We start from the raw sequence: 19,804 nt of genomic DNA on the forward strand, positions 1-19,804 counted from the left end.
TCCATTGGCCTTCTTGATCACTTGCTGCACCTGCATACTAACTTTGAGTTTTGTACACCAGGACCCCCAGATCCCTTTGTACTACAGTACTTTCCAGTTTCTTGCCATTAAGATAATAACTTGCTCTATGATTTTTCCTGCCAAAGTGCATAACCTCACACTTTCCAGTATTGTATTCCATCTGTCAAATCTCTGCCCACTTACTTAGCCTGTCTATGTCCCTTTGCAGGTTTTTTATGTCCTCCTCACTCACTACTTTCCCTCCCATCTTTGTATCATCTGCAAACTTTGATATGATACACTCGGTCCCCTCCTCCAAATCGTTAATATAGATTGTAAAGAGTTGGGGACCCAGCACTGACCCCTGCGGAACACCACTAGTTACTGATTGCCAGCCTGAGAATGAACCATTTATCCCAACTCTCTGCTTTCTGTTAGAGAGCCAATCCTCCACCCACGCCAGAATATTATCCCCAATCCCGTGATTTTTTATCTTGAGCAATAATCTTTTGTGTGGCACCTTGTCAAATGCCTTTTGGAAGTCTAAATACACTACGTCCATTGGTTCCCCTTTATCCACCCTGTATGTTACTTCCTCAAAGAACTCAAGCAAATTTGTCAAACATGACTTCCCCTTCATGAAACCATGCTGAATTTGTCCTATTAAATTATGTTTGTCCAACTGTCCCGTTACTGTCTCCTTAATAATGGACTCTAAAATTTTACCAACCACAGATGTTAGGCTAACAGGTCTATAGTTTCCAGCCTTCTGCCTACTACCCTTTTTAAATAAGGGTGTTACATTAGCAGTTTTCCAATCTGCTGGGACCTTTGCTGATTCCAGGGAGTTTTGGAAAATTATTACCAATGCATCCACAATCCCTACCGCCACTTCCCTCAAGGCCCTAGGATGTAAGCCATCAGGTCCAGGGCATTTATCCGCCTTGAGTCCCATTATTTTACCAAGTACCACTTCCTTAGTGATTTTAATCGTATTTAGCTCCTCCCCCCCTGGAGCCCACTGTTTGTCCAGCGTTGGGATATTCTTAGTATCCTCTACCGTAAAGACTGATACAAAATATTTGTTCAGCGTTTTTGCCATCTCCATGTTTCCCACCATTAATTTCCCGGTCTCATCCTCTAAGGGACCAACATTTACTTTCGCCACCCTTTTTCTTTTTATACAACTATAGAAACTTTTGCTATCTGTTTTTATATTTTTTGCTAATTTACTTTCATAATCTATCTTCCCTTTCTTAATCAATCTTTTAGTTATTTTTTGCTGTCTTTTAGAGACTTCCCAATCTTCTACCCTCCCACTAGATTTGGCTACCTTATATGCCCTTGTTTTTAGTCGGATACTATCCTTAATTACTTTACTTAGCCACGGATGGCTATCTTTTCTTTTACACCCTTTTTTCCTCGGTGGAATATATTTTTTTGGAAGTTGTAAAATAACTCCTTAAATGTACACCACTGATCATGTACCGTCTTACCCTTTAATCTATTTTCCCAGTCCACTCTAATCAATTCCGCTCTCATACCTTCATAGTCTCCTTTATTCAAGCTCAGCACGCTTGTTTGAGATCCAATCTTCTCACCCTCTAATTGAATATGGAATTCAACCATGTTATGGTCACTCATTCCAAGGGGACCCTTTACTAGGACATTTTTAATTAATCCTGTCTCATTACACAGGACCAAATCTAAGGTTGCTTGCCCCCTGGTCGGTTTAGTTACATACTGCTCAAGAAACCCATCCCTAATACACTCAATGAACTCATCCTCAAGGCTGCCCTGCCCAATTTGATTTGTCCAGTTAATATGATAGTTAAAATCCCCCATAATTATAGCTGTTCCCTTATTACAAGCCTCAACTATTTCCTGATTAATACTCCGTCCAACAGCGTTCCAACTGTTCGGAGGCCTATAGACTACGCCCACTAGTGTTTTTTCCCCCTTATTATTCCTTATCTCCACCCAAACTGTTTCACTATCCTGCTCCTTTGACCCAATATCATTTCTCTATTATAGTGATTCCTTCCTTTATTAACATAGCCACCCCACCTCCCCTTCCTTCCTGCCTGTCCTTCCTGATTGTTAAATAACCTGGTATGTTTAATTCCCAGTCATGGTCACCCTGCAGCCATGTTTCTGTAGTGGCCACAAGATCATACCCATATGTAGTTATTTGTGCCGTTAACTCATCCATTTTGTTACGAATGCTACGTGCATTCAGATAAAGAACTTTCAAATCTGTTTTGTGACACTTAGTTCCTGTTTTTTCCCCTTTTACTACTTTACCTTTTACTCCATACCTTCTGTCCCTTCCTGACACGTTCTGTTTTTTAATTCCCCCACTGCTACCTAAGTCTATGACCTTCTCCGTTGTCATTTTTATTATTTGCTCTCTAGAAACCTCCCCCCCACTAATTAGTTTAAAGCCCTCTCTACAGCCCTAGTTATATGATTCGCCAGGACTCTAGTCCCAGCACTGGCCAAGTGAAGTCCGTCCCAACGGAACAGTTCCCTCCTGTCCCAGTACTGGTGCCAGTGTCCCAAGAAGCAAAACCCATTTTCCCACACCAGTCTTTGAGCCACGCATTTAACTCTTTAATTTTATTTATCCTAGCCAAATTCACTCGTGGCTCAGGTAATAATCCAGAGATTATTACCCTTGAGGTTCTGTTTTTTAATTTGACCCCTAGCTGCTCATACTCCTTTAACAGAACCTTCTTCCTTGTCCTATCTACGTCGTTTGTACCAACATGGACCACGACAACTGGATCCTCCCCCTCCAAGTTTCTTTCCAGCCCAGAAGAGATGTCCTTAACCCAGGCACCGGGCAGGCAACACAGCCTTCGGGACTCCCGCTCTTGACTGCAGAGAACCCTATCTATCCCCCTAATGATACTATCCCCTACCACTACAACATTTCTTTTTACTCCCTCCACTTGAATGGCCCCCTGTTCCACGGTGCTGTGGCCAGGTTGCTCATCCTCCCTGCAGTCCCCGCTCCCGCCCTCACAGGGAGTAAGAACCTCGAACCTGCTTGACAAGAGCAAGGGCTGCGTCTCCGTCAACACTACCTCCTGGATCTCTGTACCTGCCTCACTCGTAGTCACACTGTTCTGTCCCTGACCACGGACTACATCTGCATTAATTAATTTCATAGGTGTGACTACCTCCTGAAACATAGAGTCCAGGAACTTCTCCCCCTCCCTGATGTGTCGCAGTGTCTGAAGCTCGGTCTCAAGGTCTTTAACACGGAGCCTGAGTTCCTCTAGCAGCAAACACTTATCGCAAATGTAATCACCGTGAGCCTCAATGGGGTCCACCAGCTCTCACATTTCGCAACAGTAACACATCACCTGTTCACCCATATCTATGTAATTAATTAAATTTCTTATTATTAGTTATGAAGGCCCTCTGCCCCAAAATAGATGATAATATTACACCACTATTTAATAGGACTTACCAACTTAAAGGTATAGAAGAGAAGGAAAAGGACCTACCAACCAGCTGATTACCAACCTCCCTTTTGAATGCTGTCTCTGGGGCCTGTCCGGTTGAATTGTCTCGCTGCTTCGCTTCCGCAATGCTGGATTAGCCTGAGAGTGGGAAGCAAAACAGAGCAAAAACACCCCCTCACCTCCCACTTGCCCGAACCCTCCCACTTACCAAACTCTGCTTACACTCAATGCACCGCACTCAGTGCAGCCGCACTAAGCCCGTCCCTTTTTATACCCGGATTCTACTTCCGGTTTAAACTCCCCAACAGCTTAATTTACTCTAAAAAATTAAACACTTCAAATAATTCACTTTTTCACTCACTAAAATTCAGTAAATACACTTAAATGACTTTTTCTCCCACTTACCAAACTCTGCTTAGACTCAATGCACCGCACTCAGTCGGGGAACATAGGGTCTGATGAAAGGGAGGAACTGAAAGAAATCAGTATTTGTAGGGAAATGGTGTTAGGGAAATTGATGGGATTGAAGGCCGATAAATCCCCAGGGCCTGATAATCTACATCCTAGGGTATTAAGGAAGTGGCCCTGGAAATAGTAGATGCATTGCTGATCATCTTCCAACATTCGATGGAATCTGGAACAGTACCCATGGATTGGAGGGTAGCTAATGTTACCCCACTATTCAAAAAAGGTGGTAGAGAGAAAACAGGGAATTACAGACCGGTAAGCCTGACATCGGTAGTGGGGAAAATGCTAGAGTCCATTATAAAAGATGTAATAGCAGAGCACTTGGAAAACAGTGACAGGATCGGACAAAGTCAACATGGATTTACAAAAGGTAAATCGTGCTTGACTATTCTACTCGAATTTTTTGAGGATGTAACTAGTAAAATAGAAAAGGGAGAGCCAGTGGATGTGGTGTATTTGGACTTGCAGAAGGCTTTCGATAAGGTCCCACATAAGAGATTAGCGTGTAAAGTTAAGGCACATGGGATTGGGGGCAAGGTATTGACTTGGATAGAGAACTGGTTGGCAGATAGAAAGCAAAGAGTTGGAATAAACGGATCTTTTTCCGAGTGGCAGGCAGTGACTAGTGGGGTACCGCAGGGATCGGTCCTTGGACCCCAGCTATTCACATATATTAATGATCCAGACAATGGTACTAGATGTAATATCTCCAAATTTGCAGACGACACAAAGCTGGGTGGGCGTGTGTGCTGTGAGGAGGATGCCGAGAAACTCCAGTATGATTTGGACAGGTTGGGTGATTGGGCAGAAGCATGGCAGATGCAATATAACATGGATAAATGTGAGGTTATTCACTTTGGTGGCAAAAACAGGAAGGCAGATTATTATCTGAATGGCAATAGATTGGGAGAAGGGGAAGTGCAACGAGACCTGGGTGTCCTTGTGCACCAGTCGCTGAAGGTAAGCATGCAGGTGCAGCAGGTGGTTAAGAAGGCAAATGGTATGTTGGCCTTCATAGCGAGAGGGTTTGAGTACAGGAACAAGGATGTCTTGCTGCAGTTGTACAGGGCCTTGGTGAGACCACATCTTGAGTATTGTGTGCAGTTTTGGTTGCCTTATCTGAGGAAGGATATTCTTGCCATGGAAGGAGTTCAGCGAAGATTCACCAGGCTGAAACCGGGGATGGCAGGAATGACGTATGAGGAGAGATTGGGTCAATTGGGCTTGTACTCGCTGGAGTTTAGAAGAATGAGAGGGGATCTCATTGAAACTTATAAAATTCTGGCAGGACTGGACAGACTAGATGCAGGGAGGATTTTCCCAATGGTCGGGGAATCCAGAACCAGGGGTCACAGTCTAAGGATAAGGGGTAGGCCTTTTAGGACAGAAATGAGGAGGAATTTCTTCACCCAGAGAGTGGTGAACCTATGGAATTCTCTACCACAGAAGGCAGTAGAGGCCTATTCATTAAATATATTCAAGAAGGAGTTGGATATATTTCTTAAGACTAAAGGGATCAAGGGGTATGGGGAGAAAGCAGGGACCGGTTACTGAACTTGGATGATCAGCCATGATCGCATTGAACGGCGGAGCAGGCTAGAGGGGCCGAATGGCCTACTCCTGCTCCTATCTTCTATGTTTCTATAATTCCTGGAGACTCCAGGGCAATCCTGGAGGGTTGGCACCAACACATTGAATAAGTCTCACTGCAGCATTCAACACCATGTCATCAGCCCACGTGTGTTCTGGTCTCTCACCTCCCAACTGCTTTCTATTGTTTGTTTAATGAGTAAAACACAGATTTCGACACAGCCTGCATCAGATTCTACTCAGAGATCCTTTCAGGCCTTGTTTTCTGGTCTGTTTCATGCAGGTCTACACTGTCAGTGTATGACAGTGACTTAGATATTATCTATGATGCCCAATTTCTTGCGAATGTTTGAATGAACCTTGGTTTCTGTCCAAGGTTTGAATCTTTCACATCAGAGCAGGAATTATACAAATTGCAATGCTCTTGTAACACAATGACCTTTCAGCGCCCTACCCACAGTCTACTGCTCTGTTTATAGAGCTATCCAAGGTACACACTTCAGTGGCGTGTGAGCAACACAAAGAATGTCCGTTATTGAGCAATATTTGCCATTATAACATAGTCCACTGGCTGAACTCCAGCTCTCACTGACTAATAATGAAGTGTTAAACTTTCTTATTCAGGTGAACAATTACTGTATTAGCATTAGGGAATGTGAGAAGGGAAAGAGGTCAATAATCCATAGTTTACATGCACACCAACTAAATAAACTCCTAAATGACTCACTCCAAGTCCATTTCTATCCACAGTTTGATGGGAACTCCAAGTCATTGGCAAATCCATAATGTAACCAGAGAACACTCATTGCAGGCACCATACTATATCAAGGTAATTTTCATAGAGTCAAAGAATGTTACAGCACAGGAGGCCATTCAGCCCTTTGCACCTCTGCCAGCTCTCCTAAAGAGCTGCCAACTTAATCTCATTCTCAATACGTGCCAGTTGTGCCTCAACTCTCAATGCAAACATCAGATCAACACACTAGTAGGCCAAGCAGCTGAAGCAACTGTTTTAATGCTGATTTAGCTGCTGTAGAAATGAACGGGTAACATAGGAACATAAGTGGGCCATTCAGCCCCTCGAGCCTGTTCCGCCATTCAATTGGATCATGGCTGATTTGTAACTTAACTCCCATCTACCCGTCTTGGCTCCGTAACCCTTAATAACCTAACAAAAATCTATCAATCTCCGTTTTGACATTTTCAATTGACCCCCAGCCTCAACTGGTTTTTGGGGGAAGAGAGTTCCAGATTTCCACTACCCATTGTGTGAAGAAGACATAAACAGGCAAGTGTCTACAGCACCTGGACTGGAAGCTAGTCCATTATTACACATGAAGGATTAGGCAAGCCTGGGACTGAATTATAGGGTGCAGCGACACACAGTGTGGAGTAATTGAGCAGCCAGAGGCAGAAGGTAAACACTAAACGATAGGAAATGTAGCGGTAAATGCATTGAAAAATCAGAGATAGACAAATGTTACTTGCAAGCTGATACATGGCATTTTTGTTTGTAGTATAGCTTAAGCTACAGTTCCTCATCTCAGTTACCCCTTTTGTTGGGGATGTGCCTAGCAGAGCAGTCACTTCGTCACAGGAAAGGATGGTGGAGTCGTATGGGTTTCTTTTCAGTTGCCTCATGCCAGCACTGGTTGAGGTCTGGAAGCAGATTGCTTGTTCACGCTGCTCCAGGAAATACTGCAGGGAAGAAACAGCAGGAACGCAAATCTGTACCAGTACTTAAAACTGCAAAAAGAACCTCAAGGGGGTCTATACAAGAGCTGGTCCTGTGTGGAGAGTTAGGATTAGTGAAGTACGCTCTATACATATAACAGGAATTGCTCAACAGTATAAGCACAGTGGGGAGCAGCACCCCATTCCCGCTTGTCATATACACAACTGAATCAGCATTTCTGGAATGTACCTGTCGAGAAAAGCTCAGCGGCGACAGCCAGGAATGCGTCTGACACGATGCTTTCGGAGCTGACCGCGATATTCAGTTGTTTCGCAATGTTCCTGTAGACATTTGGCCTGATGTACTCCAGCTCGTCGCCTAGAGAGAGAGAGAAAAGAGAAACTCTGCTATTCGGTGTTTTGCTTTATGGGCGAGAGGAATGATAGTGACAGCTCAAGTCACTTCACAGTAGGAACAATCTCTCTGCTGGTGAAGGTTCGTAACACTGTGCTTGGGGGCTCCCTTCAAATTGAAGAACTAGGGAAAAGGTAACATCATTGCCTTGTTAATTTGCTGTTCAACAGAAAGAAACGTGCAGGTGTAAGACGTCCTTCTCTGGTAACTCAGTTGACGGGGAGTTGCCTCCTCAACATGAAACTGTGAATTCAGATCTCAGACCTCACCCTCACTTCGACTCATGGAATCATACAGCACAGAAAGAGGCCATTCGGCCCATTGCGTCTGTGCCGGCTCTTTGAAAGAGCTATCCAAATAACCCTGCAATTTTTTCCTTTTCAAGTATTTATCCAATTCCCTTTTGAAAGTTATTATTGAATCTGCTTCCACCGCCCTTTCAGGCAGCGCATTCCAGATCACAACTCGTTGTGCAAAAAAATTCTCTTCATCTCCCCTCTGGGCTTTTTGCCAATTTTCTTAAATCTGTGTCCTCTGGTTACTGATCCTGCTGCCACTGGAAACAGTTTCTCCCCATCGACTATCAAAACCCCTTATAGCTGTTTGCCCATTGCAATTCTTGGGCAAGCCTCGATTTAGGTGCCAAGTGCCCCCGCTGGAAAGAGGTGGGAGCTTTAATGTATACAAATTGGGGTAAAATGACATGGTTAAGACCCCAATGCCATTGTCGACAAATATTGGAATGGGCGGACAGCTTGGGATAGTTGGCAGCTCAAACCTCCGTGCAGTTTTGGTCTCACTACGGCCCCGTTTTTAGACATGCACGGAATGGTAGCAAGACGGAAATCACCTTGATTATGCACAAACATTGTCCATTTGCACACTCGTTCACTTGCACATGCCAGTTACATAGAATTTACACAGAAACAGGTCTTTCAGCCCAACTGATCCACTCCAGTGTTTATGATCCACATGAGCCTCCTCCCATCTTACTTCATCTCACTCCTCACGTGTTTATCTAGCTTTCCCTTAAATGCATCTATGCTATTCACCTGAACACCATGTGGTAGCGAGTTCCACATTCTAACCACTCTCCGGGTAAAGAAGTTTCTCCTGAATTCCCTCTTGGATTTAGCCGTGACTATCTTTATATTTATGGCCCCTAGTTTTGGTCTCCCGCGCAAGTCGAAACATTTTTTCTACGTCAACTCACGTAACTGTTTTCTAGAGAAAAGAACCCCAGCCTGTTCAGTCTTCCCTGATAGTTATAACCTCAGTTCTGGTATCAGTTCCTCAACCTGCCCACAAACCACGGGCAGTACATGTTGGCAGGGAGCCATTTCCAGGCTATTTAAAGGGATCACTAATACAAAAGCAAAATACTGCGGATGCTGGAAATCTGAAATAAAAACAAAAAATGCTGGAAATACTCAGCAGGTCAGGCAGCATCTGTAGAGAGAGAAACAGAGTTAACGTTTCAGGTCGATGACCCTTTGTCAGAACGTTCAGAGTCAAGCATGGGCAAGGAAACCTCCAGCTGATTACCACCTACCGCCCTCCCTCAGCTGATGAATCAGTACTCCTCCATGTTGAATACCACTTGGAAGAAGCACTGAGGGTAACAAGGGCACAGAATGTACTCTGAGTGGGGGACTTCAATGTCCATCACCAAGAGTGGTTTGGTAGCACTACTACTGACCGAGCTGGCCAAGTCCTGAAGGACATAGCTGCCAAACTGGGCCTGCAGTAGATGGTGAGAACACCAACACGAGGGAAAAATCTACTTGACCTCATCCTCACCAATCTACCTGTCACAGATGCATCTGTCCATGACAGCACTGGTAGCAGTGACCACCGCACAGTCCTTGTGGAGACGAAGTCCCGTCTTCACACTGAGGACACCCTCCATCATGTTGCGTGGCACTTCCACCGTGCTAAATGGGATAGATTCAGAACAGATCTAGCGGCTCAAAACTGGGCATCCAGGAGACGCTGTGGGCCATCAGTAACAGCAGAATTGTATTCCACCACAATCTGTAACCTCATGGCCCGGCATATCCCTCACTCTACCATTACTATCAAGCCAGAGGACCAGCCCTGGTTCAATGAAAAGTGCAGAAGAGCAGCAAAAGGTGTACCTAAAAATGAGGTGCCAACCTGGGAAGCTGCAACACAGCACTACATGCATGCTAAACAACGGAAGCAGCATGCTATAGACAGAGCTAAGCGATCCCACAATTGACGGATCAGATCAAAGCTCTGCAGTCCTGCCACATCCAGTCATGAATGGTAGTGGACAATTAAACAACTAACGGGAGGAGGAGGCTCTATGAATATCCGCATCCTCAATGATGGAGGAGCCCAGCACGTGAGTGCAAAAAACAAGGCTGAAATGTTTGCAATCATCTTCAGCCAGAAGTGCCGAGTGAATGACCCACATCAGCCTCCTCCTGAGGTCCCCACCATCACAGAAGCCAGTCTTCAGCCAATTTGATTCACTCCACATGATATCAAGAAACGGCTGAGCGCACTGGATACAGCAAAGGCTTTGGGCTCTGACAACACCCTGGTTGTTGTGCTGAAGACTTGTGCTCCAGAACTAGCCGCGCCTTTAGCCAAGCTGTTCCAGTACAGCTACAACACTAGCATCTACCCGACAATGTGGAAAACTGCCCAGGTATGTCCTCTCCACAAAAAGCAGGACAAATCCAATCCGGCCAATTACCGCGCCATCAGTCTACTCTAAATCATATGCAAAGTGATGGAAGGTGTTGTTGACACTGCTATCAAGCGGCACTTACTCACCAATAACCTGCTCAGCGATGCGCAGTTTGGGTTCCGCCAGGACCACTCGGCTCCAAACCTCATTACAGCCTTGGTCCAAACATGGACAAAGGAGCTGAATTCCAGAGGTGAGTTGAGAATGACTGCCCTTGACATCAAGGCAGCATTTGACTGAGTGTGACATCAAGGAGCCCAAGTAAAATTGAAGTCAATATGAATCAGGGGGAAAACTCTCCACTGGCTGGAGTCATACCTAGCACAAAGGAAGATGGTTGTGGTTGTTGGAGGTCAATCATCTCAGTCCCAGGACATCATGCAAGAGTTCCTCAGCGCAGTGTCCTTGGCCCAACCATCTTCAGCTGCTTCATCAATGACCTTCCTTCCATCATAAGGTCAGAAGTGGGGATGTTCGCTGATGATTGCACAGTGTTCAGTTCCATTCGCAACTCCTCAAAATGAAGCAGTCCATGCCTGCATGCAGCAAGACCTGGGCGACATTCAGACTTGGGCTGATAAGTGGCAAGTAACATTCGCGCCACACAAGTGCCAGGCAATGACAATCTCCAACAAGCGAGAGTCTAACCACCTCCCCTTTCTTATGTTCATTAATAAATAGACATTCTTATTATGAACACAGCTGGCTTTTGCTAGACACTTTTATTGAGCACATGTGGACTAGGTACAGTATCTGTAGAGGCTTCCATCTTGACTGCTGCCTTGTGGGTAGCCTAGTGCCTCATGGGTAATGTAGTCTTAATATATATACAGCTATATACAGCTCTACGGCTCCACCTAGTGTCCACTATAGAATGACATGTTATTGATCATTACATCCCCCTTTCTTTGAGGTTTAACAAAATCAATATCAATCAACTTTCAAGAAAACAATAAAGATAATATCAGTAACACTTTTGTTAGTGCTCTATAAACATAAACATTTTCAAAACAGTCAACACATTTTCAAAGCTTTACATTGTACTCAAAGATTAAGTCTATCAGGCTTTTTTACTTCACGTGTGGATCTTCTCAACACGGGTAAGTCTGATGTGTCTTCATGAGATTGTTCTGGCGGTGAATGACAAGATGCAGTTGCGGCATTGTCATTAATCTGCTCTTGAATAGTCTCTTGTGTTTTTAGGAGGGAACGGCGGTTCCTCCTGAGAATCTGTCCTTCCTCAGTTCTAACAGTGTATGACCTTGGTCCTACTTCCTCAAGAACTGTAGCTTTCCTGTTCCATGCATCTGGATCCTCAATCCTGACAACATCATCCCTTGTCAATGGTTTTAGAGTTTTGGATCACTTGTCATAGTATGATTTCTGCTTCAGCTTTAACAGTTGAAGTCTCTGTCTCAGTTCCTCACTTTGCTGTTCTTTTGCACAGCAGGGTAGCGTGGTGCGCAACTTGCGACCCATTAGTAGTTCAGCAGGTGAAGAACCACAGTCTAAAGGTGAGGCTCGGTAGCTCAGCAGGGCGAGATAAGGATCAGACTTGCTTTCTGTCGCTTTCTTCAGTAGCTGCTTGAGAACTTTGTGGTAAACCACTGTTTGTATTCCACTGTGTACATGCCTGTACATGTCTCGGCTGACTCCTCCCACGAGTCCAGGTATAAAGGTGACTGCTCCACAGTCCCTCTGTATTCTGGACCGGTCGACCACTCGAGGCACACCTTCATTCTCTTGTTAATAAAAGCCTGTTAGTTACTCGCTTAATCTCAGTCTTTTGAGTTATTGATAGCGCATCAATTTTATTAACAAGATTTTATAATGGAGAAGATCCTCACACCAGCATGCCTGGACTTAGATCATTGGGAGGCGGACTCATCCACCAAGTTTACTCACTGGCTTAGGTGTTTGGAAAAATTTCTGATCGCCTCCGCTGAAACGGTCAAATCGGACGAGGACAAACTGGATGTCCTGACCTCCAAAGTGAACCACTGAGTGTACTCGGTCATCCAGGACGCGACCTCGCACGCGGATGCTATCAAGCTCCTCAAGGACCAGTACACGCGCCCAGTGAACGAGGTGTACGCTAGGCACCTCCTGGGGAGTCGTAAACAACAACCTGGGGAATCGACCGAGGAATACCTTCAGGCACTGTCTGTGCTTGGCCGGGCCTGTGGTTGTAAGGATGTAAAGGCCGCCGTGTACACAGAGGAACTTATCTGGGACGCTTTTGTAGCGGGCCACAGGTCCAATTACACCCGACAGCGACTGTTGGAGCAGAGTGACCTCGATCTCAACAAGGCCTCTGAACTCGCACTATCATTGGACGCAGCCTACCGGGGCATGGACGCCTACTCCTCTGCACCGTGGATGGCGCGGGGAACGACAGCCTGGGACACGGTAGGACCGTCTCATAGCGCCGTGCCACCCCAGCCATATCCCAGCAACAGCCCAACTACCGCAGCAGTGTCCCAAGGCCAGACAGCAGTGCCCCAAGGCCAGAAATGCTACTTCTGTGGCCAGGCCAAACACCCCAGAGCGCGCTGCCCGGCGAAAAATGCGATCTGCTCGGGCTGTGGGAAGAAAGGACACTACGCCAGCGTCTGCAGGGCCAAAGCCATCCCGAACCCCAGCAGCGCCGCGTGTGGGCCGTGCGGGCCGCCATCTTGGGCCTCCCCAGCCATGTGCGAACCACCGGAACAGCAGCCATTTTGGACACCTCCAGCCACATGGGGATCATGGACGCTGCCATCTTGGACGACAGCCGGGACGCAGCAGGCCCCAACACCGCCTCATCTGATACCCGCAGCGACACACCGACCCCTACGCTGGCCTTCGTTATGCTGGACCAAGCGAGACCGCACCAGCTGGGAGGAGTCAGCCGAGACATGTACAGGCATGTACACAGTGGAATACAAACAGTGGTTTACCACCATGGACATTAAGGTAAATGGTCACGAAACAATCTGCCTTTTTGACTCTGGGAGCACGGAGAGCTTCATCCACCCCGACACGGTGCGGCGTTGCTCTCTCCCAGTCCTGCCTGCGCACCAGCGGATTTCTATGGCCTCTGAGTCCCAGTCGGCGGACATTGGCGGCTACTGCATGGTGACACTCGTAGTAGACGGGACTGTGTACGATAATTTTAAACTTCTGGTCCTGCCCCACCTCTGCGCTGCCGTTCTACTGGGGTTAGATTTTCAGTGCCACCTTAAAAGTGTTGCGATGGCGTACGGTGGACCCCTCCCCCCACTCACAGTCCGCAGCCAGCAGCTTCCAAATTGCCCACCGCGCACCAGGTGCAACCTCTCCACACTCAGAGTCACCCCCTCCCCACTGTCTGCTAACCTCACCCCCGACTGTAAGCCCATCGCCACAAAGAGCAGGCGATACAGTGCCGGGGACAGGGTTTTCATTAAAACCGAAGTGGAGCGGCTCCTGAAGGAGGGGATTATTGAGGGCAGCACCAGCCCCTGGCGAGCCCAGGTTGTGGTCATTAAGACCAGCGAGAAGCAGCGCCTGGTCATCGACTACAGCCAGACAATAAATCGCTACACCCTGCTGGACGCTTACCCACTCCCCTGTATAGCTGATATGGTCAATCAGATCGCGCAGTACCGCGTCTTCTCGACCATTGACCTGAAATCAGCGTACCACCAGCTCCCTATCCGCCCTGAGGACCGCCAGTATACTGCCTTTGAGGCAAACGGCCGCCTCTATCACTTCCTTAGGGTTCCCTTTGGCGTCACCAACGGGGTCTCCGTCTTCCAAAGGGAGATGGACCGGATGGTCGATCAAAATGCGTTGCAGGCCACCTTCCCATATCTGGACAATGTGACCATCTGCGGCCATGACTTGCAGGACCATGACGCAAACCTCGAAAAATTCCTCTGCACCGCCAAACTCCTCAACCTGACGTATAACAAGGAGAAGTGCATATTCCGCACAACCCGTCTCGCCATCCTTGGCTGTGTTATGGAACACGGAGTCATCGGTCCCGACCCCGACCGGATGCATCCCCTTATGGAACTCCCACTGCCCCACTGCCTCAAGGCCTTGAAGAGGTGCCTAGGGTTTTTCTCTTATTACGCCCAGTGGGTCCCCTACTATGCGGACAAGGCCCGTCCGCTGATCAAGTCCACCTCTTTTCCCGTGACGGCAGAGGCCCGCTTAGCCTTCCACCGTATCAAGGAAGACATTGCCAAAGCCACCATGCACGCAGTGGACGAATCCATCCCCTTCCAGGTGGAAAGCGACGCGTCCGACTTTGCCCCGGCCGCTACCCTCAATCAGGCGAGGAGACCCGTGGCCTTCTTTTCACGAACCCTCCAGGGCCCGGAGACCAGACACTCCGCCGTTGAGAAGGAGGCCCAAGCTATTGTGGAGGCTGTGCGTCATTGGAGGCACTACCTGGCCAGAAAACGATTTACCCTGCTCACTGACCAGCGTTCAGTTGCTTTTATGTTTAACAACAAGCAGAGGGGCAAAATCAAAAATGCCAAGATCTTGAGGTGGAGAATCGAACTTTCCACCTACAATTACGAGATCTTGTACCGGCCCGGGAAGCTCAATGAACCCCCGGATGCTCTATCGCGTGGCACCTGCGCCAGCGCGCAGATCGATAGACTGCGGGCCCTCCACAATGACCTCTGCCACCCGGGGGTCACCAGGTTCTTCCACTTCATCAAGGCCCGCAACCTGCCTTACTCCATTGAGGAGGTCAGGACCATGACCAGGAACTGCCAAGTCTGCGCTGAGTGCAAACCGCACTTTTATAGACCAGACAGGGCTCACCTGATAAAAGCCACTCGCCCCTTCGAGCGCCTGAGCGTTGATTTTAAAGGGCCTCTCCCCTCCTCCGACCGCAATGTGTACTTCCTCAACATTATTGATGAGTACTCCCGTTTCCCGTTCGCCATCCCCTGCCCGGACATGACCAGTGCCACGGTCATTAAATGTCTGAACGACCTCTTCACCCTGTTCGGTTTCCCCAGCTATATCCATAGCGACTGGGGCTCATCGTTTATGAGCGACGAACTCCGTCAGTACCTGCTCGCTAGGGGTATTGCCACAAGCAGGACCACCAGTTACAACCCCCGGGGGAACGGACAGGTGGAAAGAGAAAATGCGACAGTTTGGAAGGCCGCCCTGCTAGCCTTAAAGTCTAGGGGCCTTCCGACCTCCCGCTGGCAGGATGTGCTCCCTGATGCGCTCCACTCTATTCGGTCACTGCTCTGCACTGCCACTAACGCCACCCCTCATGAGAAAATGTTTGTCTTCCCAAGGAAGTCCACATCGGGGACATCGCTACCGCCATGGCTGACGTCCCCAGGGCCGGTCCAACTGAGTAGACACGTGAGGACCCATAAAACGGACCCCCTGGTCGAAAGGGTCGACCTCCTCCACGCCAACCCCCAGTATGCTTAGATTGCGTACCCGGACGGGCGGGAGGACACAGTCTCCATACGAGACCTCGCACCCTCGGGGGCCGCAGTAACCCACTACCCACTACCACCCCCCCCCACGACCCGATATCCAGCCCCAGCAGACGGCGGGCCTGGGCCCTGCGACCCGCTCGACACCTACGAGGACTACACACCAGTGCCCCAGCCTACGCGGGACTCGACGCCGGAAGCTTCACTACCCCTGCCGTCTCCACGTCGATCACAGCGGCAGACAAGACCTCCGGAGAGACTCCAATACACTAACTTTTAATACACTTCTCCCCGCCGGACTCATTTTTAAACAAGGGGTGAATGTGGTAAACCACTGTTTGTATTCCACTGTGTACATGCCTGTACATGTCTCGGCTGACTCCTCCCACGAGTCCAGGTATAAAGGTGACTGCTCCACAGTCCCTCTGTATTCTGGACCGGTCGACCACTCGAGGCACACCTTCATTCTCTTGTTAATAAAAGCCTGTTAGTTACTCGCTTAATCTCAGTCTTTTGAGTTATTGATAGCGCATCAAACTTGAACACCTTTCTCTGCCTTACCATTTGACTGAGCATACAAAGGACTGGATGTGATGTGCTGAAAGTCATAATGTGCTGCAAACTGTTGCCACTCCTTACAGTTGAAGCACGGACCATTGTCGCTAACGGCAATCCTGGGAATTCCATGTCTGGCGAAGATGGATTTCACATGCATTATGACAATGCTTGCTGTGGTGCTTGAGAGCAGCGCCATCTCAGGATAGTTAGAATAGTAGTCAATCACTATCAGATCGTCTTTACCATTTAAATGAAAAAGGTCCATACCAACCTTTTGCCATGTCAGCTACTATCATTGGTTCCTTTGCTTGTTTGTTTTGGTGTTTCTGACATGTCTCACATTTGCCTATCATGTTCTCAATGTCCTTATTTATGCCAGGCCAATAAACAGTGTCTCTTGCTCTCCTTTTGCATTTTTCAATTCCGAGGTGTCCCTCATGAATCCTTTTGAGCATGTCTTGACATAGAGCCTGTGGAATGACTATTCTGTTCTGTTTTAGTATAGTCCACTTGCGACACTCAATTCTGACCTTATGTGAAAATATTTTGGACAGGAACCTTTTGGCCAACCATGATGAATGTTCTCTATTACTGTTTGTAATACTGTATCTTTTACTGTTTCTTCTGCTATTTGCTTTGATTTTGTGTCTGACACAGGCAGCGCAGCAGTGACCATACTCACATGAACATCCACGTCTTCTTCAGTAGAGCTCACATGACTCATTGTGGGTGCTCGGGATAGTGCATCTGCTAACACTATGTATTTGCCTGGTGTGTAGATCAGTTCAAAGTCATATCTTTGCAGCTTCATCATGAGTCATTGAATCCTTGGAGACATCTCATTCAGCTTTTTTTTTATGATGGCAACCAGAGGGCTGTGGTCTGTCTCAACTGTGAAGGTGGGAAGTCCATATATGTAGCCATGAAACTTTTCTAGTCCAACTACCAAGCCTAGACATTCCTTTTCAATCTGGGCGTATCGACACTCAGTATCAGTCATAGACCTGGAGGCATAGGCAACAGGCTTCCAATCTTCACCCTCTGCTTGTAGCAAGACCGCACCTAGGCCATCTTTTGATGCATCCGTTGACACTTTGATTCTTTTTGTTGGGTCAAAGAAGGTGAGTACAGGTGTGGTTGTCAGCAGTGTTTTGAGGTTTATCCACTCTTGTTCATGTCTTTCTGTCCATGCAAACTCATTTGTTTTATGTAGCAGGTCTTGCAGACAGGCTGTCTTGGCTGACAAGTTAGGAATGAACTTTCCAATGAAGTTTATCATCCCCATGATGCGTAGCACTCCTTTTTTGTCAGTGGGTCGGGGCATTTTGAGTATGGCGTTTACTTTTTCCATATCTGGCTCTATTCCTTTACCAGATAGATTATCTCCTAGGAAAGTGACTTCCTGGACGCCAAACTGACACTTGGCTTTGTTGAGCTTCAGTCCATTCCGGCGTATGCTCTGTAGCACTTTAGTCAGTCTCTCATTGTGTTCTTTCAGTGTGGAGCCCCAGATGATGATGTCATCAACATAGACCCGAACTCCTTCCAGACCTTCAATTATGTGTTCCATCGCTCTATGAAAGATTTCAGATGCAGATATTATCCCGAAAGGCATTCTGAGGAAACAATACCTGCCAAATGGTGTGTTGAAGGTACAGTATTTGGTGCTCTCTTCATCCAGTTTTAGTTGCCAAAATCCTTGTGAGGCATCGAGCTTTGTAAAGTATCTGGCACCTGACATTTCACTGGTGATTTCTTCTCGCTTGGGAATCTGGTAGTGTTCACGTTTTATGTTTGCATTTAAGTCCTTTGGATCCATGCATATTCTTAGATCATTGTTCTTTTTCTTTACACATACCATGGAGTTAACCCAGTCTGTTGGCTCTTCGACTTTCCTGATGACTCCTCGTGTGGTCATTCTGTCCAGTTCATTCTTGAGCCGGTCACGCAGGGGTGCTGGAACTCTTCGTGGAGCATGTACCACTGGCTGCGCATCCTCCTTTAGCTGGATCTTGTAAGTGAATGGTAGAACTCCAAATCCTTTGAACACATCCTGGAAATTATTCACTACAGAATCCACCGAGTCATCTGGTCTGCTTATGGCACAGTTTATACGGTAGACTCTCTTGACCAGTTCTAAGTCCTCACAAGCTTTGTCACCCAGTAGTGAATCAAGTCTTTCAGCCACAACAGAAAACATGAGATGATGCACTTTGTCTTTGACTGCCACTTTGAGTCTGCATACACCTAAGCTATCTATTTTCTGTCCATTATAGTCCTTCAGTAGTACTGACTTTTTCTGTATTTTTGGCTTTTCTTTCATCTTGTTAATGTCACTCATACTGATTAAGTTTGCTTTTGCCCCAGTGTCTAGTTTCAAGGTAACTAATGCTCCATTTACCTGCAGTGGGATCATCCATTTGTCCTCTTTTACTGCACTAACTTTATGTTCAGCATTGTCCATTTCTGAGGGCTGCACATTTTCTGTATCCTTTTAGATATTGTCACATGACACCATTCGTACAAAAATTGTCTCACTTAAATCAGTGTCCTCAATTACATTAACTCGTTGCCCTTTCTTAGTTTTTACTTTTGAAAAGCATTGTTTGGCAAAGTGATTCTTTCCATTACACTTTGTGCACATTTTTCCAAACGCTGGGCATTGTCTTAACTGGTGTTTGTAACCACAACGTTTACAATTAAAAATTTCATCCTCCGATTGCTTTTCATTTCTGTTCTGCCCACGTTTCTTCCCCTTGTAGGACACATCACCAACAGCAGCATTATCACTCATTACAATCGCATCATTATTGGTTTCACTGAAAGTCTTCGCGTGCTTTCGAGCTAGCTCGCTGGCTTGGCATATTTTCACCGCATTTTCCAAATTTAGTTCGGTTTCTCTCAACAGACGTTCCCTGACTTTTTTATCATGAATACCAAACACAATCTGGTCACGAATCATGGATGCTTTTAGCTCAGAGAAATTACATGTCTGTGCTTTCAGTTTCAGATCAGTTATAAAGCTATCAAAAGTCTCATTTTGCTGCTGTGTCCGAGAACAGAAGATGTATCTTTCATAGGTCTCATTCTTTTTGGGAGAGCAATGTGCATCAAATTTTTTTAGCACATCTTCTAATTTTTCTCTGTTCTCCTCTGGATTAAATACAAATGTATTAAATACCTCTATCGCCTGTGGGCCTGCAACCGTAAGCAGCAACGCTATCTTCCTTGCGTCTGGCTTCGTACCGAATCCGATGGCTGCAATGTAGAGTTCGAATTGTTGTTTAAGAGTCTGCCAATTGTAGTCGATGTTTCCTGTGAGTTTCAAATGCTCTGGTGGCTTCAAATTCTCCATGTCGCTTTTCACAATTTTCAGCAGATCTTCACCATCCTGGTACCATCTTATGTTCATTAATAAATAGACATTCTTATTATGAACACAGCTAGCATTTGCTAGACACTT

General features: G+C 46.7%; 1 protein-coding gene across 2 annotated transcripts in view; it reads right to left on the reverse strand.

The window, feature by feature from the left end:
* LOC147116105 (bcl-2-related ovarian killer protein-like) overlaps positions 1-19,804 on the reverse strand; it is a 115,289-nt gene that overhangs the window by 32,312 nt on the left and 63,173 nt on the right. For both annotated transcript variants that reach the window (XM_085990839.1, XM_085990840.1), the window contains exon 3: positions 7,456-7,584. In XM_085990839.1, the coding sequence (XP_085846965.1) occupies positions 7,456-7,584 (129 nt within the window). The remainder of the gene's footprint in view (positions 1-7,455; positions 7,585-19,804) is intronic.

Source organism: Somniosus microcephalus, chromosome 6 (assembly GCF_052327205.1).
Source record: "Somniosus microcephalus isolate GS21.2 chromosome 6, FLI_Smic_1.0, whole genome shotgun sequence".
NCBI lineage: Eukaryota > Metazoa > Chordata > Chondrichthyes > Squaliformes > Somniosidae > Somniosus > Somniosus microcephalus.